Source organism: Passer domesticus, chromosome 18 (genome assembly GCF_036417665.1).
Source record: "Passer domesticus isolate bPasDom1 chromosome 18, bPasDom1.hap1, whole genome shotgun sequence".
NCBI lineage: Eukaryota > Metazoa > Chordata > Aves > Passeriformes > Passeridae > Passer > Passer domesticus.
This window is the reverse complement of record NC_087491.1, coordinates 12,135,457-12,161,140: the sequence shown is the minus strand read 5'-3', so window position 1 is coordinate 12,161,140 and position 25,684 is coordinate 12,135,457. Positions and strand designations below refer to the sequence as shown.

Below are 25,684 nucleotides of genomic sequence, written 5' to 3'. Positions count from 1 at the left end.
CACTACTTGTTTTAATCACTTAAACACACTCTGGTTTCTGAGTCTTTATCTAAATTATCATTTTCCATGTGGCATATTTATACACACATGACATGCATGGGCAAAACTGCTTTCTCCTTTACTGTGTAAGCTTTATTTGCCAACCTGAAAACAATTTTTTCCACAAAACAAACAAACAAAGACCAAAACCCAACAAAAGAAAAAGAAAAAAAGTTATTATAAAAATTCTTACCTTCAAGAGGTCAATTTCTTTAATGCAATCTTGCCTTGCCTTAGCATCCATCATTTCAAAAATCTTCAAACACAAAACATAGAAGATAAAAATGAAACAACAAAAAAATATTTTAACAAGCAGTTGGTGTTTCCTTCCCCAGTTTGTACATCCTCTACTGTAATGAGTATTCACACAATCCCCAGATCAAAGAAAGATCAATGTTTTCTTTATTTTGAAACCACCACAGGGATAACACTGGGGTAAAACTAATTTTAAAACCCATAGGCAATATTCTAAGCAGCACGAAAAATAAAGATACAAGTTTGTGAATTTGCTGCTGTGATTTTCATTGGTTTAATTATTATTAATTTCATATAGCAAATAAAAGACAAAATGTTTACTTTTCTCTTTTAAACAGATACAGCATCCCCTGAATTCTGTGTAATAATTAACAGTAACATTGAGCATTAATATTCATTCTGCAACGACCACTGAATCACTGGAAAGAGAGTTTGGAGGATTTGTTGAAGGATTAAAGGCAAATTTCTTCAAACAAAATGCTGTTCTGAATACTGCCCAGTACTTTCAGCCAAGTTTTAAAAATCTACACTTCTGCCATCCAAGTTCTCCCAAATTCTTCTCCCACTCCACCAGCAAGCTGCAGCCTTTTCCCTTCCATGTTCCCGTGGTTGTGCTGTGCTGGATGGCAGCTCCTCATGGCACCAGCACAGCCACAGGGCCTCGCTGTCTCCCACGTTCAATAACAATGTGGTGAGCCCTCTTCACGAAGTAAAAGGTGACATCCCAAACAAATACAAATGGCAGCAGTGCTGCAATCCTGAGCTGGCCACAGGAGCCCAGTGCGGGGTGGGGAGGCACCGAGTGCCGCAGGGCAGAGCTGTCAGCCTTGGGGCCTCCCACCCACCCCAAGCAGGAGCCTGCCCGAAATGCTCACCTGCACCTTCTTCAGTGCCACGGGTTTCCTGTCCAGAAGACAAGTGGCTTTGTAAACTTCGCTGAACTGGCCTCGTCCGATCTTTTTCTCAATCTGAAAATCTGCCAAGGTGCAGCGATACGGGTACGACGTTAAATGTCTCTGTCGAAGGAAAGGCAGTCAGGGACCCCGGAGAGCCACTCGGCCCCCGCTGCTCCCTCTGCTCGTGGGCAAGGCTCAACCTCGGCCCTCAGAGCGGAGAGCACCCCACCACAAAGGCACCGACTCCTCACAGAGGTAGCAGCAACACAGGCTGGAGGAAGCCAAACGACTTCTTTACAGAGGGAATTAAAGTCTTGCCTTCCGTGTAAGTAACTAATTAATCCCAAACTGCTCTCGCTCGTTCCACAGCCTCTCACCAGCTCTGCCTGCCTGTGTCACCGGGGAGATGCTGATGCTCAGCCCAGCATCCCAGGTAAAGAGCCAGCCAGGCAGGCAGGGAGACACAGCCTAAGGAGGAGCACGGCCCCACGGACCGCGCGCTCCTCTGGCATTAGCACGGCTGCCAAACAACGCTCAAAAAAGGAATGATGAAAATTAATTACTCAAAGTTAGCACACGTGCCAAGCAGAACATTTCTGAGTTTCAGCATCTTGAGGCATTTCAGAGTTTGCATCACAACCCACAAAAAGAGAAGTTCCCAGCACAGGCTGGGGTGGGGAAGGCGTCCCAGGGATGAGGCAGCCTGCGGCTGAACCACGCCCAGCACAAGTGTCCCGGGAGGGCTGCAGGGCTGAAGGAATGACTACTGCTACCACTGCCATTTCCTAAGGAGCAGGAGAGGGCTGGAATTGAGGATTGAAAGGCAGGAGAAGCTTTCAGCCCAGCGACAGGACCTGCAGCTACTCCAGAAGGCAAGCCCCACAGAAAGGGGAAGGTCATTTCTCCAAGTGCTCCCTTCAAGCAGCCCAGGGCACGGTTCCCTTTAAGAGCCCCCCAGTCTCCCCTGCACTCTGGAACAAGTCACCAGCTATTAACTGCAATCAAAGTTTGGGTCAGCTCTCCGTGCTTGTGCTGTGCTTGGAATTATGCTGCATTCACAGAGGGAACCAAAACCAAACCAAAATTAAAGTCTAAGGATTCATTCTCCAAGTTCGGCAGTGTACCCTACTCAATAAACTAGGAGCATCCTCTCAGGGGGGGAACAGGTATCCTACAGCTCAGATCAAGGGCAGAAGGCCACGATTGCTTTACTTTATTGTTTACATACGTTCTCCTCTAAGTTACTAAATTATCACCAGAGTACAACAACAGGATGAAACAAACAAAAATTCCAATTTATCGGCCCCTGCAGCCCTCTCAGTTCAAACTGGCTAGGAGCTCCCTTTGCAGGGGTGTGATAAGCAGAGCCACTCCTCAACAGCCCTCACAGGGGATGGCAAGGCTCAGCTCAGTGTACCAAACATCACTGCTGGCCTGACAAAGCCAGCAGGGCCTGCCCTCGGGGATCCCACCAGGACCACCTCTGCTTCCCAACTTTCACACACCAGCTGCTAAGCGAGTTCCTTGAGCTGTACACACAAACCACTTTCCCCAGACAAAACAGAGGTGTCAGCACAGAAACCTACAAAGTGCTTTTTCCTAATTTAAAAATAGAAAGGGATCACAGCATTTCCTTCACTGTGTCCGTGTGCCTCCTGAGCTGTTCTTGAGCAGTAAGGAAGTCTGAGTAAAAGCTTTTATATCCTGCACTTACCATCCACAACAGAAGCAGAACTTCTAACAACATTTTATGGGGCAACTACTACAAAACTTTATTTTTCAGAAAGAAATCCAGACCAAAATCAAGGACAGTTTTCACTCGCCCTTCCTAAATTGTTAAAGTGTGCATTTACACAGAGTGTAATGTGTCAATATTTCAAGTATGTGCCCAGAAATATCTACCAACTTCTGAAGTTGAGAGCATAAATAAACGTTAGGCAAGTGTGAGGGGAACGTGGCCCAGCCCCCTGGGCATGGAGAGCCCCAGAGCCTGCGGGTGCTGGGGGTGATGCTGCCCATGCCTGGACACCTCTGCTGATGTGTTCTGGCACCTCCAGGACTGCAGCTGCACATTTACATATGCAATGACCTAGATTTGCATGGGCTATCACAACCTATCAGGCCTAATTAAAGTAACAGAGCTTTCAGAGAGGGCAGGAGATGTTTGCTAACAGAACAAACCAGGAATCATCCCCAGGTGAGCCCAAGAAGGCTCCTACTGATCAGAGGCCACCCTCCCTTGGGTTTAAAGCCAGCCTTGTCCCAGGCCTTGCTGGAGGTGAAGGCCAGCAGGAAACTGCTGAGCTGCACTGCCAGGACACACAGAGCACCCAGGGGCACCTCGGAGCCACAGCCCTGCGCTGCCCAACACACACTGCACTTACTTCATGACTTTGCACAAGGGGCTCTCCATTGTTCCCACGTCCTTCCACTACTGACCACCACAAGTTTTCAGAAAGCTGGCAAAGAACCAATCCCTATTCATTCAAACAACCCCTGATCTTTATTTCTGCAAACCTCAGAGTTTTCATGTACAGATATGAATTGTGTGTAGTAAGATACCCCTGTCATCTTCTAACTTGTCCATTAAAAATACATTTGATCATTTTTAGGACAGATTTAGGCTCAGGTTTCCATAAGTGCAGTAAAACCAAGCCCCTGCCTCTACAGATCAGTGTCAAGGTCAACAATGGAGTTTGAATTAAAAAAAAACCAAAAAACCATAAATTAAAAGAACAAAAGGGGAGGAAAAAAAACAACCAAGCAAAAGGAACTCCAACCCTGGACACTACGAAAACTGGGCTGTCTGCACATTTCTGTTCCCAGGGCAGCTGTAGGAAGGGCCCAGTCTGGGAAGAACTTGTTTGGAGACAAAGGCTGTTCTCTTCATGCACACAAGGAAGTCTCATTCTTCTCCTACTTCATGAAAAAAAAAAAAAAGCTCCAATGAATTCCTCATGCAAATAAAAAACCCATTCATTTTAAAGAAAAAATGCAGAGATCATTCCAAGAACAAGCTCCTCTGGACATCTCCTCTGGCACACATGTGCTCTGTGAGATGGAACCACTGGTGCCAGAGCACAAATTCCAAAGCTGGCAAACACAGGCGAGGGCAGCCCTTGTCAGAACTTCAGGAAGAATTCTGCCAGGGCTTTTAGCCTCGAATTTCGAGGTGTTACAGGATTGTCTGCAGAATAGAATTTGTAAGGTTCCCCAAACACGGGGGAAGGCAGGATTAGGAAAGCTCCTTGCTACAACTTGCTCTGTGGATGCAGTTTGTAATCACCCCCATTCTGGAGCTGTCTGTGGCAGAGGCACCTGAGCAGGCAGGAACACAAACACCCACTGTGCACATGGAGACTGGACATCCCTCCAAATCCTGCCCTAGGGACAGGCAGGACACCTACACACCCTACACACACTTGTTGTGCTTTATTTTTCTTCAGGAATAGTTGTCCAGAGTTTGTGTTTTGGGATAGGGAAGAATAAGAAAAACTCTTCTGTAGAAAGACTTTCAACCTCCAGAACAATCAGTGTTTGGCCAACACATTTACCTCTTTGTAATTGCCTAAGATCCAGGGCAAACCTGAACAGCCCCAGGAGAACTGTGGGAGCAGCTCTGCCTGCAGCCCTTGTTCTGGGCCAAGCAGCACCCTGAGGTGAAAACAAAATATCACAAATCACTGCAGAGCCAGGCCTGTCCCTGCTCCCCCAGAGGCACAGGGAACCCCAGCCTGGATGGGCTGAGAAAGGGGACTGTTCACTGCTAACTGCACAACACAGAAACCCATGCTAATGTTAATTAATAATCAAGTCAGTTGTTTCACTGCTGATTGGCATGTGGAAAACAGGCACCAGTCAGCCCTGCACAAAGGGCTGCAGGCATTTAGAGTATTTGTAATCAACCTAAAAACTGTTAGGATTAGTTAAGCAACAGTTAAACAGGCAGACAGTCCAGTCTTCAGATGCCAATAAAAGCATCTTTCCTGTAGAGCCATGAAATGAAATATTCTTTAGAAGAGTAAAAACATACTCGCCCAATTAATTTTCTGAAATCTCATTAAAAAATTTAGCCCGACTAAGTCATACACTTCTGACCTGAATTTTAATTATCTTTATGCTGGATATAAGGTTTTTTCTGATATTTGCAATGCATCATTAATTTTAAAGGAATGGTTTCCTTGCTTCTAAAGTGCATACTTCATCTGAGTGACATTTACTGTAACTAATTTCACCTTTAAAAGACATCTGCAGTAGGACTGGGGAGCTCCAGCCCCTCCTGTGGAACGTGCACACATTATAAGCAATGATTTACTATCAACATCAGTATTTCAAACCCTTTTAGTGTGTCCAAAATTATGCACCTGCCTCCATTCAATAATGCCTACCTGAAAAGAATTTTGCATACTTTGAGGCTGAAATTCCAGTGTGAATTTATGAGAACACATTAGAACAGATTGATTAAAGAAGGAACTTCTAAGCTTGCAAGAGATGAGGAAACTTTTAAAATATGGATTATCCTTCAAACAGGTAGCCAAGTAATTATTGAAGAATACATCAGGTTTTTCAATTTGAGCTTCAGAATTAGACTACACAGTCATAAAATATCCTTCACCTGACCTGTTACCTGGAATTTAAAGTTTGCTGAAGAACTTGGCTTCAGTTTCAAAGTTTCAGCATCCCTGTCAGCATGATGGGGATTTATCCTGGTGTTCAGATATTCTGTGCCTATCTAGACATTTGTACTACTACATCACAAGGGAAGAGAAAAATACCAGCTTGGAAATAGCAGGACAAGGTGACATTCACAGTGAAATTAAAATTACCATAGAAATAATCTCCTAACAGCTCTGCTGCTAAAATGTGAGTATATAAAAGAGCTATTTAAAAGTGAGTTACTGTGTTTATTTAGTATGAAAACTAAGTGAAAAATTACAACTCTGTATTTTTATATCACTGATTTACTCCTAAATAATTTTTATTGCTCACTGCTACTTAGTGTTTATACACTAAGTAATCTGGAGACCTAAATAATTAACACCTTCATTCTGGAACATTGCTAGAAAATGTTCTCCCTCTTGCTGATGAACTTCCTTGGGGTATTTCTGGGCAGGTATGAGAGCCAAAAGCCAAAAGTGTTATTTTATTGGACATTTAAAAAAAATGTTTGTATTAAAGATAACTTCTAATCCAGCATTACTCAGAGGTTTCATCTTGTTAGCTAAACCACAGCAGTTAAAGACAGACCAGCAAAGCCTGACTCATGTTCTGCACTGATGAGTTATAAAGCAGAAACAACACCTCTGCCAGAGCTGACAAAGAAGAAGCTTTAGGAAGCAGCACAATCACAGGAGAAGCTTCTGGAGAGGAGCACGTGGCTGCTCTGCTCTGCTGGGGGCTGGAGGGAAGAGAAGGACATTCCATACAAAGCTCCCTCCTCATCCAAGCCTCTGAGAACTCATGTTCTGGTTTTTTCTGCTTAAGTTTTTATCTCTGCCATTAATGACATTTCCCATAAGACCAGCTTGGTCAATTTTACCTTCCCAAACCTCCCTTCCCCCCACAAACCATTACACAGCATGTCTGCATTACTCATATTTTCAGAAGAAGGAAAGGATGTAATTTCAGATTCTCCAGGTAAAAACCACCAGAGATTTGAAAAATTTTCTTTAAATATATTCCTGAAAAATGGAAAACCAGAAATAGTTCATCAGCAACCCCATCATGCCACCAATGTAAGCCTTCTGAACACTACCTTTTTATATGCATTTTTCCAGTTCCTTGGCAGACTGTGTATTTTTGTTATTCAGGTCTTTTTATGTTATTTTGACAGCAAAACCAAAGGCAGTCTTCCTGCAATTCTAACTCCAAATTAGATCATTCTCAGAGCAGTTTGCTAGAGCCCTCCATTAGCAGAACTTGGGTATTACCAGAGTTGAGGGGAGGTTTCAGTGAACAATGACCACACAGCAAAATGAGCCCACTCAGCATCAGCATCACAGCAGAACACAGATTATTAGCTACTAATTACACTTAACTATGTCATTACAAATTCTAACATGTGCTCCAAGATGCCATGAATGTATCTGCTGCACAGGAACACTTCCTAATCTTGTTCATGAAATAATTACAGGGGCACTATCCTGCCAAATGAGGCAGTAATTAACCCTAATTGCTCAAAATGCAACTGGCTAATTCTAGGAGATTAATCAAGGGGATTCAATTATTATTAAATGACTTAATATGACAAATTGCTACATTAGGAGAGGGGGCTTTGCTCCACACCATGCTACTTTCCCAGCAGTGCCTGCACTGTGCAGAGAAGTCCCCCTCAGCAGAGGCCGAGCTTTCCCAAGGAAAAGCCTTCCCAAGCCTCTGGTCAGGGACCCTGCTCCCCTGGACTGCTCGTGGGAACAGCACAGCTCACCCCAGCCCTCCCCAGCCACATCCCACAGCACAGTCCTCTTCTTTCTGACAGCTTTCCATCATGCTTTTGCTTTATTCCTTAATACAACGTAGGGGCAAACCTGAATTGCTCTGATCAACAGAAAACAGGCTGAAAAGTCAAGCAGCCAGAATTCACAAAATCTGAGTTTCATGATTGCACAGGCTGTGGGTTAATCCTGGTTTTAGTTCCCTTCTGCAGAAAGGCAGGAAGAGGAGCTGCTACAGTGAAACTTCATTATAGTATGGACAAAATACATTGCAGGATGAGTTCCAGAGACTCACAGGGAGCCTACAGTTCCATGCAGAATGAGCTTTTTCTTTTATCTGGTAATTACTTCTCCAGCACTTACTATAAAAAGAGATAAAATACATTTATTCACTTACACAATAATCTATTTTACTTTGGCCTTTTCTTCAAAGAATCAAAGACAAGAGAAAGCCAACTCAGTATGTTTTCGTAAGATGATTTAAAAACATTTGCTTTAAGCAAAATTCAAACTATTTCCTTTTTCTCTTATTAGAATCAAAAAGTGGGTTCAGGAAACTCTGGCTGGCTGGCAGAATCCCAAACTGGGTATCCCCTGAAACTGCTGTAACTGCACTAAAAACAAAAAGGGGATAAAAGCAGCTAAATCTAAGGAATCAGGAGACCTTACAGAATGAAGGCAAGAGAAGACAGAGGGAGTCAGAGCAGACAGCCGCACTCACCTGAGGATCATGCTGGAATTCCTGCCCTGGCAGCTTGCACAGAGGGTTGTTCTGGTCCCCTAGGTGATGAGGATGGTTGTGCTGCCCTTCCATGGTATCATACCAAACTCTGCCTCTCGGCTCTGCTGAGGCAAAAGAAAGGGGAGAGGTTGGAGAGTGCCTGGCCAGGGCTGGCCCCGCAGGGGCTGCAGTGGCAGGGGCTGAGCCCTGCCCTCCCAGCCTGCCTCCCCCAGCTCGGACACAGCCACGGCTGAAGGGCCAGCAGCAGGGCAGAGCACCCAGCCAGGGAGCACCCAGCACCACCAGGATCACAGCTGCTGCTGGGGGTGTTTCACAATAAACAAGAGCAGAAAATGGGTTTATTCGGTCAGTCGTTTGTTATCTACAAAGACACTGCTTCTGTCACCTCTAGCAGTGGCTACTGTCACTTCCCCAAGGACTCATGGTCCCCACTTACTTAGGGGACACCCCCAAAGGCCTGCCTGTCTCCATTTGTAACACAAAAATGACAAAGTCCCTCCAGACTGCTGCCACTTTCTTTGGTCAAAGACAACAAAAATTTGCCCACAGCCTTTCTTTCCCACCCCGAAATCACAAGTTTTATGCAGATTTGTAAAACACAGGAAGCAGGAGCTAGAAACTATACTGGATTAAAGGAGACTGAAGTGCTGTAGGAACAACAAACAAACAAGGGAAAATTCCATGAATGAATTCCTTTGCTGCAGTTTCAGGCCAGCCCAACGCAGCAGCTGGAAATGAGAGTCTGCTCCCTTCTAAAGTGGTACCAGAACAAGCAGAAGCTGTAAGGAGCTGCCCAAGAGGCAGCTGAGACACTCCAGTGCTGGAACAAGACTGTGATCCCAGGTTACTGATTCTCTGGCACAGGGCTGTGCACACCCTGCAGGAACACGGTGGGCAGGGGTGCTGGGGCAGCTCTGGGACACCTCCTCTGCCTGCAGAGACAGAAGAGACTGAACTTACCCAGGTTTTCCTGCCCTTCTAGGAAATAAAACCCCTGCTTGAATCATTTGTGTTCAAGCCTGACTCGGGGACAAACTCTGGTAATTCCATCAGCTGCTCAGGGAACCAGGAGTGCATCACAGCACTCCCTGCTCCACACCAGCTCTGGGGCCAGGCTCTGGCCCCGAGCAAAGCCAGGCTCCAAAGTGCAGTCACAGCACTTACAGAACACCCACAATAAATACAGAAATGGCCATACTCAGGTTTTGGTTGCCCCTTACCCACACCCTGTCATTCCCAGTTGCTTCATTCCTGTCCTTGGCACTGGCTGAAGCCTAATGGAGACAAGGGAAGATTTAGTGGCCAACACAAGCATTTGCAGAAACTTATTTCAAGAGTTTTGGCAAGTATTCACTCAGTGAAAGAACACAACCTGACCTCATTAGTGTATTAATAGTGCGTGCCTGGCACTTGGGCAATGACTAAGTCTTAGTTTAAAACACAAAGGTATTTTAAATATTTGTGGGAGTGGGGGAGAAAATATGATGAAAAATTTCTGCATCAAGTAGTGCTCAATTCTTTTAACAGTTGTCTGTGAAACAAACCCTTAGCTCTGGCAGATCTTTCCCAACACCAGCTACCAGGAGGAATGCAGAGAGAGGCTTCTCATGTCTCAAGCAAATGAACCTTCACTCTGACAAAAGAGCTGCAGCTCCTGCTACATTACACAGGTGAACACACGGGTTGCTCTCAATAAAAACAGTTTTTTCAAAGCCAGTACCATGAAACTCCAGTGGGGGAAGGAGAATCACTGCTAGTATGAAGAAGTTTGATTTTAAGATCTTTTCAGTCTCAAGCATCTGTAGGTTTATTAGTAACCAGGTGAAAATACCTAGATAAATCCATGTCTCAATATTGACATTAAAGTGCCCTATGAAATTCCTACCTCATGTTATACTGCTGGAACTATCTTAATTATTTTATTATTCAAGATTTGGAGAAAGGCGGTTTACTTGAAGGGAGAGCCACGTGTTCTCTCTTTTCCAAGTCCACACGCACAGAGCAAACCCTGGTTCCCAGACCTGGCTGCTCAGCCCTGAGCTCCACAGGAACCCAGCCTGGGGAATGTCCAGGCAGTGCCTGAAGTGTCTGCAGCCCAACACTGACCAAGCTGGGCACCCACCGTGTCCTGCCCTCCAAAGGACTGACGCTCGAGAGCGGGGAAGGGATTTACTCTGACATGGGAACCTGAATGATCTGACCACAGCCCAGTCTGGGCAGTCCCAGGGGAGCTGTCACTCTCCAGGTGCCCTGAGGAACCTCAAGGAGCAATCCCTTGCTGTGAGGCAGCACCAGGGGCAGGCAGCTCACAGCCCACCTGCCAGAGCAGGGACAGGCCAGGGCAGGCTCTGCACTCCAGCACTGCTTGTGTCAACTGCTACAGCTGGAAGCAGAGGAAGCAGCAAGAACAAAATAGCAGCTTTGAAAAGAGATCCAGCAGAGCTCACATGACAGCACGGGGCCGCTGACACCTCGGGACAGCGTGTCCTGCCCAGGCTGCCAGCTGGGCTATTCCGGGCTCTGGCACCGGGCAGGGAGAGCAGGAATCCCCGGGAAGGGGCTGCACAGAGGGTCCTCAAAAGCAGCCAACAACACCCAGGCACTGCCTCCATCAGCAAAGGTACAAGGTGCACTCTTCACACTGGCCCATTTTTACTTGTCATTGTCTTAGCTCCGCACTTTTCCTTTTATTCCTGCTTCCAAATTTCCTACAAAGTTCTGCAGTATCACAATTAGTCTTGACTATGATTATAAATCAAAACGTCTTTGAATTGCATGAAGCATCACATAGCTTTCCAGGAAGTGAATAAAAGAGCAGGATCATCATTGCCATCACAGGAAAAATGGCCACAAGCCACACGGGATGAACAGCTCCTTCTCCCACACTACTGTCACCTTACTGCTGTGGCACTCACAGCTAACCTGGAGTTTTTCCAAATACAGGGAAAACAAAAACCCTCCTGTGCAGTCAGCTCCCCTGCCACATCCCCAGCTGCAATTCCTCTCTGGGTACCCGAGTGTCCCTACACCTAATCAGCAGAGAGCAAAACACAAAATCCCATCCAACCCCTGATACCTTGCAGGTACCTGACAGGTGGGATTCTCAGGGCAGAACAGCCCAGGGCACTCGGTAGCAAAGGGCAGGATCATTAGTTACAAGACACTCATTAAGGAGCAGAACCTCATCAGCATCCTGGCATTCAGTCCCAGCCTGCGGTGCCCCGGGTGCTGCTCGGTGAAGCAGCTGTGCCCAGTCTGATCGGGTATCACCATGTGTCTCGGGATGCCTCCAACTCAACTGCAGGCCAAATTATTTGCTCCCAGATGTATAATCAACATGACAGGACCGTGCACCTCTCGAGCAGGCAGCAAAGCAGCAGCTTGTGCTCAGCGTTATAACTGCTTTCTGCAGCAGCACTTTTCACCTTCCTGCAAGACACAGCAGCTGCTCGGTGTGCCCCGTGCCCAGCCCTGCTGCTGCCCACCACACACACACACACACACACAGAACTGAGTGCTAAAGCACAGACATGTCACACTCACAGATCTGCTTTCCCCCTCAGTTACTGTCTGCTCTGTTTTCCTCCTGCACAGGGACTCGTGGGGGGAGCCAAGCAGTTCCTTTTGGTACTTTGTGTAAAACAAACAAACACAACAGCAAGTCATATATGGTTCCAGAAATCCACAAGTTGATTAAAACCAGTCACGTACACGACTTAACCTCGTGCACAAATGTCCATCTTTCCCCACACACGGGGAGTTGTCAGAGACTGAAATGCAGCAGGGCCCCCCAGCAGGTCCCCAGCTGCCTGTGACATCTGCAGGGATGTGCTGCCCTGGGCCAGGCTGCCACCCCTCCTGGAGCCACTGTGCTGCTCACTGCAGGCTCCCCAAAGGCTGGAGCAATGCAAACTCTTTTACAGAATAAACACAACCACATCAACGCCACTTTCTTCCTCTCTACTGCCCAATAATATTCTTCCTCTTCCTCGCTCATAAAATAAATCTGCCAGGATACTCTATGAGATTACCTATATATTTAAATGATGATCTGGCCTTATGATTACATTATCGCTGTGGTTCAGAGTATGTGCTCTGGGGAAGGCAGCCCAATCCTAGGAGAGTATTATTTTCAAGTGACTTTTATTGTCCATTACTTTACACCGTTTCTGTCACAGCTATGATGCCTGGTAGGAATAGTTCACAACAGAAATATCTTTGTCGTTAGTATTCTCGCTGCAATTTAGTCAGATCAACCTTTAAATCTCATCCATCATACTGAAGAGCTTTGGCAAAGCGAGCACAGTAATATATGCTTCCATGCAAAACCTAATTACAGGCTAGGTTAAAAAGCCTACCCTGTTCCTTCTGCAGTGCAAGGTGACAGGAAATCCTGAGCATCCCTTGGTTTCTCACTCTCCCTTTTTGCTGGTGAAGTGCGTAACCCGTTCATTACAGCAGACTGATTCTGTCTGGCACATGACAAACTTACTTGAACCTAACAATTAAACTTCTGACAGCGTTTCCAAAAGCAGAGAGTATTTACTGTAAATGCCTGACAATTTTTTTCCTCTCTGCTCATCTCTCTCAACAGTCACCTTATGATGACTGGAAATTACCATAAGCAAATAGCAGTGTAACATCCAAAAAAACCCTCATGTTAATGTGAAATACACACCTGCCAACACTGAAAAAAATATGAATATGAATGTTAAACGAAACAACACGAGGAATGGCACTGAAATGCTTGAGGAGAGAACACTGCAAGAGCACAGTTAGAGAATGTGATTCAGTAAAAAACTGCCCAGCAAGAGCTGCCTGTGGAGGGTGGTGGGCAGGGCATGGCAGGGGGACTGGAGCCTCTCACCAACAGCTCTGGCTGCACTGAGGGAATTCAAGCAAAAACTGTTAAACTGAGCAGAAACAGCTTCTGAATTTCAGGCCTAGCATCACGATGAAACTGCACCCACAGAGTCACAGACACAAACAATAGTGTGAGTTACCTGCAGCCTGTAACCCCTGGGAAGGGTGAGGCTCCTTGTAACAAACTGAGCACTGAGGAGAAAAACGGTGATTTAGTCACACCCACATTTCAGAGGGCTGGATTGACCCTGAGAGCAGATGCAGATGGGTTTCTGTTAGGACTTTGTGCAAAACTGGATTTTCAACAGCCAGTAAGGGATGGGCTCCTCAAAGACCCCAAATCCCCTAACTGAGAATGTTTTAGTGAAATGGCTGAAAAGCCCTGGAGCTTTTTCATACCCTGTCAACAACTGATACTCATTAAACAAATGCTGTGACAGACACCATAATTCACTGTTCCATACCTAGAAGCAAAATGACATTAAGTCACTATTTAAAGCTACGCAGAGTCATCTCTCTGTGGATGTCAATAAAACAAATGCTTCCTGCCAATAATTAACTGTATGAAACATCCCACTCTGTTTCAAATCACTACCTACTCCCAACTCAGGTCCATATTCCCATTCTAAGCAAGCAACATTATAACTTCAAATACTCTACCTTCTAGTTTGGGGAAAAATCTAGTACAATGGCTTGAAAATAGCAAGGTTGGGCAGAGTGTGCTTGGCTGGATCACTGTGTCTGAGGGTGCCACTTGAGCTAATACAACACTTTTGAGAGAGCATTTCAAGTGCCCCTCTCTCACCAGGTAGGCAGGCAGCTGACATCTAATTTTAGTTTTAAGTTTTAAAAATTTTAACTGAGTTAAGGGGTGGGTTTTGTTTGGTTGGTTTTTTTTCCTGTGTTGTACTACCAGCTCCTGAGAACTTGGTCCTAAACCAAAAAACATAATTGTCTAAGTCTTCTGGACACATTTCAGATGCTCTGCAGATCCATCCATTCCAAGGGATGGTTTCACAGGGCTCCTATTAAACAGCTCCAGGATCAGTGCCAAGAGCACTTGGTGATTCATATTTTAAGGTAAATGTTCCTCCTCACCAGCTTAACTGGACTATTCCTACCCCTTCTTTCACTGCACTCTACTTCCTGGTACAACACCACATGTAAATATTTATGTGTGGTGTTTGTGGAGGATGTAAACATCAAATACACATTCACATCCAAAACTCAGGATGGACAGCAGTCAGCAGCATTTGAAGGGACAATGCTTCCTCTGAAGAGAGGTGATACCGTGCCCACGGTACAGCAACAGCAGCTTGCATTCTTCCCCCACCAGTTTTCACTCAGGTGTGTTTCAGATAAAGTAATAAGCCAACCTTAATTTATATTCTTGCAGTTACAATTTTGAGCCCTCCAGAAAATGGACTGTATTCATTTTTATCACCTTTGAACCAGGAGAGCCAGATCTCTCAGGCCACCACCAGTGGTAACAAAACACATGTCAAAAATAAACACATACCAAATCTACCTGGAATTTCACTGTGTTGCTTACCAAGCATGCGACAACATGCTCACGTTTTAATTTATAATGCAATAAAGCTTTCAAACACGAAGCCAAATTATTTAAGAACACTTCTGTTATCCTTCTTGGAATTCATTCATTTCTGATGAAGGGAAGATTAAATATAGGCTGGAAATATATTCATAACGTAAATGTTCGCAGAAACTGCCAGACATTTTCACATCATTAAATGCTAACTGAGTGAGTCCCATCCCGAGGAGCCTGGAACACAGGCTGTACCAGCACTGCCACCTCCGTTCCAGGCTGCTCCTGGCACAGCAGGGATCTCACTGCACCCCCAGCCAGGTGACAATGACAGCTGAAATACAGCCCACTCCCCAGCAACACCTGAAGAACCCTGGTCAACAGAAGAGCCAACACTCAAGCACCTGGGCAGATGGATTGTTCTGAGGCTATGGTGAATCCCCTCGATCTAAACCAACCCCTAAAATAAATATCTACCAGACAACAAAGAATCCAAACTGCTTCTACAGCTGCTTCCTACAGACACCTTTAGTGGCCACCCATCCCACACAGGAGCACAAGTGAACAGACCATCTTAAGCCAGCAAGACAAAACCAGAACTAAGATCCAAAGTTCAAAAACAAGAATTTGAATCAGCTCTGCTGCTACAGGGCCAAACCCTGAACGTGGCATCCATTCAGCCCAGCCCGTCCTCAGAAAGTTTAACAAAGTTTTCTATAAATCTTTATGTACATTTGTGATTGGAAACACCACCACTTAGCACTTACAAATATCTTTTAATTAGAACACTTCCAGGCACTCAAGAAGTATTAAGCAAACCTCACAAAAATACTTCTGAAATACTGCTGTAATTTCTGAAATGTTTGGGAAAGGTAGATCAAAGTACGAGAGCAAGCCCATGTCAGATGGGCTCAAAATCCACAAAACCTGCTGCAACCAACTCTGCTCATGCAGCTCTCTCTACAGCCATGCTGTTGGCTATTAAAGACTCAAATTATATCTCTAATCCAGGGAAAAGGAATGGAGGAGAACAGAGATCTATGTTCCCCCAACTTCAAAACATCAGAACAACAGCTTGAAGCATTTACATTTCCCATAATCAGAAGGAAAAGGAAATGATGCTGAGAATTGTACAGCCCAGCCAATCCAAAGATTCATGTGATTCAAATCCAAAAGCAACTTCAAAGCCACCTCATAAAACTCTACCCAAAATGTGCAGGCAGCCAGATGCTGGCATCGCAGGAAGTGCTTCCACAGCATCTGGATCCTGCAAGCAACAGCCAAACGGAAGCACAAACTCTTCTCCACATAAAAATATTTAACGTTTCTCCACTTACAAAAATAGCTCTGCTAGAAATAGTGTTTGTGGGTTTTCCACCCCAAAATAACTGGGGCGGAAAAGTAAATAAGTGAGACTGCATTATCAATATTGCTACTAAATACAAGTCAGCTTCCCTGCACATTCCTGAGTAGCTGGAAGCCATGGCACAAGTTTTCCAAAAACTATTGCAGCTCTTGAGCTCCTATCCCTGCATGCAGCACATTTCCACCTCCCCTCCCACACGGGCACAGCTCTCCCCAGAGAACAAGATTCATTCACCAGTACCTTGCAGATCAAGGCCACAGGGTAAAACAAAGATCTCTTCTTTACTATGTCTGCAGAGCTACTTTTATTACTTATTTTGATGACAGACAGGGTTAATGAAGTTCTTGCAGAGAACTCTCCCTTTCCTGGGCTAAATGCCCAAATTCTTTCAGGATTCACAAGACTTGTCTATTTAAATTGGGTCCAATTTTTTTTCCCTACAGAAAGGCCTGCACAGAATGTTCTGAAGAGAAGCTGAGAATTAACCTTTCAAGAAAATTATAACTAAATGTGCAAGCTCTGTATAAGAGACAAATCACATTTCCTACTGTATTCTGCCCTCTGTAACAATTTTCTATTGCTCTAATAAGTTTCAGTGTTGAAGCATAAACTCAGTAGTATCAGATTATTAAAAACCATGAGCTTACTCATGGAAACAAGAGTCCTGCCCAGCCTGCATTTCTTTCCCGATCTCCCCAGGGCTGGCACCTTATTAATACCTGTGAATAACACACTACAACTCATCAAAAGAAATTTTTCAAGTCCGGCAAATCTAGGTGCAGCTATGCCTGACCAGGGAAGTTGGAAGCCACGTGGCAAAGCAAGTGCAAAAGCAGAACAGTCCCTCTTCCTGCATTAGTGATGAAGCAGAAAAGCTAAAATAAGACATTACAGTCACTTCAAAGTGCAAAGCAGGGGAACTAAAAGAAATCCCAATAAGTCAGTCACAGAATAAGTTATTGCATACCTTAATATACAAAGAACTAAGTGCAAACACAGGTAGAGAACCATCCCCAACACTGTTTACTCTCGGATGGTAAAGTTCTTACATCTGACACAATGTTATAAATGGAGTAATTGACCCACAAGGAAGTAAAGAGCTCAAGAGAGTTAAAAATTACCCTATAAATACCATAAAGATTAACAGGTTTGTAATACCCACCCAAGAAGCGCTTACTCTAAGTAGAATGATTATGAACACACCGCAAGAATATTTACTCCAAGGCCCTGAGCTCAGTATATACAGACTCCACAAAGGCAGCACTGCTTCTTCCTACAGTGACAGCTGCGGGTCACTCCTCAGCTTTCCCAGCTGGTTACAGGCTGCCACACAGACACTTGCTTGTGACTTACTTGGCTCCTTAAAATACAGTCATGGTTTTTTAAACCTTTTCATTGTTTCTCGGGGAGTTTTGTTACAATTTAATATTTTTGAGACTCATTTTTTTACAGCTCTGATAGAAGAGCTGATGAAACACCAGCAGCACAAAGAATTAGTTGGAATCTCCATGAAAGAGGAAGGAATTTTTGTGTTCATGTTTGGTGTCTGTGCACTCTGAAACCCTACTCTTGGGGGAAAGAAAATACCTACAGCTTTTCTCTCTGTCTCCTCACTGCAAGGACAGAGATTTATCTCAAGAACCAGAGCCCACCACAAACCCTCCAAGAAAGGCTTCACATTCAAGTGTTCCTATGCAGGAAACAAAACGTTCCAACAAGGAGAAAACTCATGTCTTCTCAGGATGGCAGCAACAAGTGTCCACAAGGCTAGGAACAGGACAAGACACTCAACTGAAATTCCTGAAAGGATCACACTGCATGCACTTTGAAGTTGACATCTGTAGGTCGGCATTCCCCAATTACTGCACCCTCTGCAGGGATTTTCCTCTCCACAGTTTAAAAATCACCAAGTTAAGAAAAAAGTTACTCTCCCAAGTCAAAGGGGACATTGGCTCTAAGAGAAGAAGAAAAATTGGAACTTACATTGTCCTGGGCCACTGGAGGCAGGACAGTGGCAGTGTGGGAAGTGAGCACCACTGACAGGTGGAAGAGCCCGGGCTGTGCACCCCCAGCACCCCAGCTCTCAGGGGCAGCACTCCCAGCTACCCAGCACCAGCTTTTCCTGTCAGCAGGGACTTAAAAACTCCACTCCACGCACACCATGAGTTTTTAACAGGCTAGTGGGTACTTCCCACCTCACAGCAAGCGGGACCCAACGACAAAAGCAAGTGGAGAACAGGATCTGTCACTGAGCTCTGCAAAATGAAAGACTTGCAAATCCTCCCCAGGGTGTGGAGCAACACCTGCTCTGTCAGCAGGCTGAGCTGGGACGGGGTCACAGCCCTTATCACTGCGGTTTCTGGTCCCTGCAATGCCACCCGCGTGGTGAGGAGATCGTGATTCATTTGGACAGTGTGGAGGAGCAGGATGGCAACAGCCTCCCCCAAAGGGACAGCACAGGCAGCCCCAGAGTCCCACCACATCAAACACCAAAGGGTGCTTGGGCAGAAAGGTGGGAGGATGCACTGAAACAAGACACTGAAACCTGCCCTGGAAGGTCCCTCAGGTCTGCTGGGGACACTGACAGCACTCATTTGGGAAGGTGCTGTGCAGTGCAAAATGTTATCACCCTGCTCAGAGGGGAATCTCTGCCCTTTTCTCCAGCACTGCCACACTCAGGTTTTTCACCCTTGGTTCCTCCAGCTTGGCTGGTCTGGGAGAGGTTTGAGTTGACACACACCCCTGTGTCCTCCTGCCACCAGCAACAGCACAGGAGCAGCCCCTGCCTGCTAAGAGGGCTCACTTCCAAAGGGTTTCTGGAACAGCAGCATCTCCACACTTGGGAAATCAACATTTCAACACCATTTCCAACTGATGTTATACAAACAATCCATCCATCCATCTGCTGAATTCAGAAAAAGCCTGTTACACCCTGGATTGAGATGAACCCACCCAGAGGTGCAGCCACATCAAGCCTTGGGGAGCTGAGGTGAGCAGGGACCACTGCTCCCAACAGGAAAAGCCCAACAGCTTCACAGAGAGAACTGCTTCAGACCACAACCCAAACCAGTCAATACTTCGATAAAATAACAAAATTAATTGCCTTCCTAAATCAAAGGTGTTGATCTGTCCAGACTGGTGCCCAAGGTCTGTCCAAGGGCAGGGGATGGACTGCAACATACTTTGATTCATCATGTGAAGCACAATTCAAAGGTTGGAGTCCAGAACTGGAGACCGAAGTCACCCAAAACAAATAAGCACAAAAACCTTAAGAAGTGATTAAGAACTGTAAAATGCCTATAAATAGTGCAGAGGGGTTAAAACAAGAAAGACAGCAAGGAAGTCACTATAAAGGACAGGAGCAACAACTTTGTCATTTAAAAAGAATGATCTTACCATCTTCTGCACTTTGGGATCTGACATGTCGTAACAATTTTAATAAGTTTATAACTGCCATGGTGAACTAGCTCATTGAACCATGAACTAACATCCAATTTATAATCCCAAACTTCATGCAGTTCTGTGCAAAACCTCCACTTCTGCCATCTCAAGATCTCAGCAGAAAACACTCAACCTCAAACCTACTTTTTCCAGACTTACTTACACCTGGACTCCACTAAAAATGTGGATTTGCTGATAGTTTCTAAACCACCTGATTTTCTTGGGTGAAACCCAGTGCAAGCACAGGACAGACACTGCCACCTGATCTTACCAAAACACAGCAGACTACAGAAGTCGTGAACTACCTGCAAAGCCCTTTTTTTTTTTTAAGATGCAATAAATAATACATCTGACTGCTCAACAAGCATCTGTGAGGTTTCAAGAATGCTTTGGAGTACAAAATTCCCAAGGTTGCATTCACTTACACCACTTGGTTTCAAATAGATACGAGTCTGCTGTCGGTTCACTTAAACGTGTAACAGGAAACTCAAATTTGACTAAAAGGTTGTATTACATTACTACAGGGTTTATATGGAAACCTTTTTAGAAGGAAGAAGCTATGGGATTTTTTCCTCTCCCATCTGCGACAGACAGCTGTTCACTGCCTGGAATCTCTGATAGCAGACACTTAAGTTTAGCACCAAGCTGAAGTAAATAATCTAGAAATTTAATTTCTTTAATTGTACTGACACTGTAAAATTATTTGCAATTTATTGTACCATGCCATGTTATAAGCCATGTCACAAGACTTAACACGGGAAGCTACATATACTGTTTTAGCAGAATAGAAAATACAGCTTTTTGCTGAAATATTTTAAAATGTCAAAAAACAATCCAAGAGACTTCTCATGTCTGGACAGCAACGGCACTTACAGTGAGCCCAGATGTTTAAATGCTTAACACAGGTTAGAACTTTAAGTAATCTTTATCCAATTCAAGGTGCATATAAAAAATATGCCAAGATAGAAAAATACTGATCTACCTGTAAAAAGGTCTGACAGCTTCACAGGCTTCTGCATTTGAACCACTATTAAAAATAACTCCTTGTGCTTTTCTGCTTTTAAACAAAACTTTACTTCCAGGCTCTAGAACTGCCACTTGGTCACACACTCAGAACATCAGCTCTCCCCGTCCTACATTTCACCAACAGAAGAAGCAGCTCCCAGCCTAGCTTTAGAAACACATACCTCCTCACCACCCCAAAAACCTGTGAGAAAAGAATTTGGAAGCACTTTATGCGGTTTAATTTTCTGTGTAATTTAGACACACTGCAGCAATTCCAAAAAGCACTATGACTTTCAAAGTCAGACCTAAATCTAGATCTTGCATGCAAACGTTTTGGCTTTGGGTTTCTTTCTTCAAAAAGGAAAATGCCGACTGGGCCAACACCACCTCTGAGTTTGAACGCTTTCAACTCTTCTTTCACCTCCTAGATACTACATTTTCCTCCATGTAACTTCAGGGACACAGCTCTGCAGTGAAATTCCACATGGAATTCACAGGTGGAAGAGAGGCAGGGCGCAGCCTGTTCCCAGGGCACACACCCCAGTCCCCAGAAGCAGGCTTGGATCCCTCGGGGCACCAGTCCCACCACGGGAAAGGCAAGGCCACAGCTTGGGAAAGCACCACCTGCCCTTCCAGCAGCACAGAGAGCCAGGCCTCCAACTCTTACTGATTCAAGCTCCTTTTGGCTCCTGGGTTTTCACTGGGTTCAGTGTGAGCTGGGCCAGCCCACGGGGTGGGGAATGCCAGCCTGGGAGCGCCAGGGGAGCCCTGCAGCCCAGGGTGAGTGAGCCCAGGCTCAGACTGCCTGCTGCTGACACAGGGAATCCTCCCCACTCCCATCAGCTGGAGATAAGCTGCTCTTATCTCCCTCCGTGCTCCCTGACCTGCCAGGGAAGCAGCAGGGCCCTTGCTGAGTACTGGCATGGGCTCCTACTGAAAGCTTTACAAAGGGGAGTACAATAAACACAGCTCAACAGCGTTTGGTAACAGAAAAAACTATTTCAAGGCCTCTGCCTCTAACAGGACAGTGTTCACTCTGCCCGTTTTAGACAACCTTTAACTCCCATGTGATTTTGTGCTGGGAAAGGCACTCTGGCCAGTCCCTGCAGTGTGGCACAGGCACAGAGTGCTACCGTGCCTGTCCCACAACCAGGAGCAGAGCAGTCACCTTCTCTGGCTACATTTTCAGCATCTTCAGTGACAAGTGGTATCAAGGCCATCACAAACTGTATTTCAGCTGCATGACTGCTAAGTTTTTGCCTTCAACATGACAAGATTTTTTCCTGCACCTTGTATTTATACTGGCTACAAGGGCACATATCACAATTTCCTACAAACACCGAGTCAAGCACCTGGGAGGTGTGCACTGGGTTAGTCACCATGAGCCCATCCAAGGTAAAACAGACTGGTTCAGTGAGTTTCCAAGGCAAAGGCAGGAGTGTGTCATGGGCAGAATGGCCATTCACCACTTCCAGAACCATAACTCTGTGCTCAAACCATACAAAGCATCACAACCACTCTCTGCCCATACAAGTGCTGAGCTGTAGTAAAACTGTGGAAGTTGCAATTAGAAACAGGTTTGTTCAGTGGTGAAGGTGAGCCCAGCTTCTAAAATGAGGTTCCATGTACTTATTGTTCTCACTGCTGAAGATCACCATGAGCACCTCCTTTGCAACAAGAACCTCTAAGAAAAGCAAGCTAGAATGACAAAACTAAAGCACAGGTTGGGCTATTAAATTCATTTTCCTTAAGGACCCATCTAAGCTTTCATTTAGGACAAAGGAAATGTCCTATGAGGCCCAGTTTCCACTTTTACAATTTCATTTTCAAAATCTTCCTGCAAGTACTTCCTCTGCTCCTCCAGCCACAGTTCCTTTTTTCTTGCTTTAAATTCAGACTGAATACATTTGATTTCTCCACCTGCCCCAGCTGTTGGCTGCTGCAGCCACAGGGGCTGGTCTGCTCTTCCAGGCTGGTTGTTGTTACACATTTTTCATAGCCTTGAGGTCAGTATATTTCACATCACATAAAGGAAGAAAAGATGCTAAAATACATCCACTAATTAATCCTTTACAGATCTAGAAAGCTGCAGGTGTTCAGGAAGGGACTTGTTGGTCACCACCCCCACTTTACAGCTAACAGAGCAGAGGCAGAGCAGCAGAAAAACCCACATGGGCATTTCTGGCTCCTACCCCCATTCAAACAAAAATGCTCATTTTACTCTGAGTAAACGACAGCTCATTCAATATGTGAAAACCTCTTTCAAGCCATTGCAAGAGCCCTTCAGACTAACAGGTAGGTGTGAATAAAGCCCAAAAACACACTGCATGAGAAGCCTCAGAATCTCTATTTTCTCCAGTACAGCCTCAATAACTGCAAGAAATAAAAAAAAAAAAAACAGTGTAGGCTCAATATTTTCAATGTATAATTCAGTGTTATAGACTGACATAAAACTTTTCAGGCAGGATCACAGAGGGCAAGTACTGCAAAAAAACCTGTTTCCCAGTATGGGCTTGGGGTTCAAGTTATTCATCTTCATCTGGTTTTCTCCCAACAAAATGAACAGTGAAGAATTTTAAAAGGTATATAAAAACATTCCAATTATGCGTCCATCCTCTCTCACAAAATACCTATTTGTCAAGAGACAGAATTCCAGAGGAAGGAGGGGAAAATTAAACAAGCAGAAACATTTTCTACATCACAGGTGTTAAGAAAGCAAAAGTTTGGCTCTGCTCTGACAACTCCTTTGGGGTGACAGCAGTCACTCACACTCCATCTAGAATCTTGCTTCGCACAGAAGATGCTCTCTTTCCATCATAACAAAAGTTTCTCACAGCTCCATTTTTTTTAGGTCTCTGAGACTCAGAGCCAGAGGAAACAGGCAGCAACAGTCTTATCTAAAAGCAGTTCCTTCTTTTTTCTGTTGTTGCTTAACAGAATATGACCGTCACAAAGAACGTCTACAGGGAAAAAATAACAGTGGAAAGAGTTTTACTCAATGTCAAGAGATGTCTCAAATGTAACGCTGTGGAAATGCTGCAGAAGTGAAACAGTTGCTTACAGTGATTCACAAAAAATGAACTTTTAAAGGAGACAGAACTGACAGAAAGACAGTCACAATGTGTCAGGAACTTGCATCACCGGACTTCTTATTGCTACAATATTTCCTATCAAAGTACTTCTCCCGCAATAATGCCACAGGCAATCACCATGGGCAGAGCCGTCCCATGTGTGCGAACAGGCAGGCAAACAGATGGGCTCAGAAATTCACCGTTATCCTAACCAAGCACAAATCACACTTTGAGGGAAACGATGGGACCGGACAGTTCAGCTCTGCCATGTGCTCTCCCCAAAGCCATGTGCGATCCTGCGGCACTGGGGTCACCGCGGGCTCGCACCTGTGCGGGTTCGCACCTGTGCGGGGAGCGCGGCAGAGCGGGACCGGGGAGGGCCGGGACCGGCCCCAGGAGACCCCAGCGGGAAGAGCCGGGCAGGGTCTCGGGGCCCCCGCACACCCTGCGCCTCTCTGAGCCCCGCAGGAGACAACGAGCACATCCCGGGCTCGGGGGGCTCCTGCGGGGAGCGTGAGCTCGGAGCGCAGCAGCTGCAATGGAACCCCCCAGAGCTCCGCACAGCCCCCGAGCGACAGCACAGCGGCAAACGCTCGCGTTCGTGTCGCGGTCTCAGCTCCGCTGGAGCCGCCAGGCCCCGCTCGGCCCGTCCGGCGCTGGCCCGCCCGGTGCCGCTCGCGGCCGCTCCCGCTCCCGCGGCACGTGCGGGCCCGCGGCCCGGACCCCCCGCTCCCGCTCGATCCCCCCGCCGCCCCCGGCTCGGTCCCGCGGCCCAGCCGGGGCTGCCCGGAGGCGCGGCGCGGCGCCGGGCCCCGCGGGCGGGCACACCCCCGGCGCGGCGCGGCGCGGCGCGGCCCGGCCCGGCGGAGCGCGGGCCCCGTGTGCTCACCTGCGGAGGCGCGGCGGGGGCGCGGCGGTGCCGGCGCGGGGCCGCGGGAGCCCCGCAGGAGCGAGCGAGCGGCGCCGCGTCCCGCACGGAACTTCGCCGCGCGCGCGCCCGCCCGCCCCGCGCTCCCGCGCACGCGCCGCCGCTCGGGCGCGCGCGCCGCCGCTGCCACGCAGGCCGGGCGGGGGCCGCGCGCGGGGGGCGGCGCGTGCGCGCTCGGCGCCACCTGCGGCCCCGCACCTGGAGCGGCCCCGGGCTGCGGCAGCGGGCCCTGCCGCCCGCACCGAAGGGCCGCCCGCACCGAAGGGCCGCCCGCCGCCCCGCCGCCCCGCCGCCCCGGCTCCCCGCGCTCCCCGGGCCCGGGATCCCCTCCCGCCGGGCTGCGGGCGGGCGGCCGGGGCCGCTCGGCGCGGAGCGCGACCCCACGGCGGGTCCGGCCCAGGCGCTCCGCAGCCTCGGGCCTCAAGTGTGGCGCAGCAGAGTTCTGCACGAACCGGTCTGAGCGGGTTTGGCTCCAAAATCTATCCAGCTTTCGGGATAGAAAATCATCAGTCTGCAAATTAAGACATGTATCGGTACTCGACATAAACTGAATTTGAACTTGAAATTCACCAGGTTTTCTTCACAAGTGGCAATAAACACAAACACGAACGTGGCAATAAACACAGACCAAAGGAGCGAGGCTCAGCAGTGGTCCCTGTGAGAGGCAGGGCTCCGGACCAAGGCAATTGCTCTATTTTGTCAGCTGCTGTCAGTTTTGTCAAACTTTGTGGAGATGTTTGCTGGTGGGGCTGGAAACTCCCAGCGCTGGCACAGCACAGCGCTGACACCAGCCCCAGAGCAGCTCAAAACGAAACACGCTGTGCCAGCAAAAGCACCTTGGCCGCTGAAACCATTTCCACGCAGCCCTTTGCTAGCAAAAATACTGCTTTAACGTGTTTTCTCTTGTTTTTAATCACTCCTGTGAGGCAGAGGAGTTGTGCCCCGGCAGTGAGGAAGGAGGCAGGCCCCGCAGAAGGGGACGGTCAGCGCAGTGCCAAGGCCAGGGCCAAGGCTGTCCCTCGGGCACGACTGTGGTCTCAGTGCCCGTCCGTGCCCGGCCCCGCTGTTCCCGATCCCCCAGGTGTGCTGCAGCTGTGT

The 25,684-nt window shown here is 46.9% G+C and overlaps 1 protein-coding gene across 1 annotated transcript in view; it reads right to left on the bottom strand.

The window, feature by feature from the left end:
- NEK6 (NIMA related kinase 6) overlaps positions 1-24,684 on the bottom strand; it is a 44,799-nt gene extending 20,115 nt beyond the window's left edge. Inside the window, exons 1-4 of the mRNA XM_064393895.1 lie at positions 24,548-24,684; positions 8,346-8,467; positions 1,170-1,310; positions 233-295 (exon numbers count right to left, since the gene is read on the bottom strand). Of these exons, the coding sequence (XP_064249965.1) occupies positions 233-295; positions 1,170-1,310; positions 8,346-8,438 (297 nt within the window). The 5' untranslated portion in view covers positions 8,439-8,467; positions 24,548-24,684. The remainder of the gene's footprint in view (positions 1-232; positions 296-1,169; positions 1,311-8,345; positions 8,468-24,547) is intronic.
- Between the last annotated feature and the right edge of the window lie 1,000 nt (positions 24,685-25,684).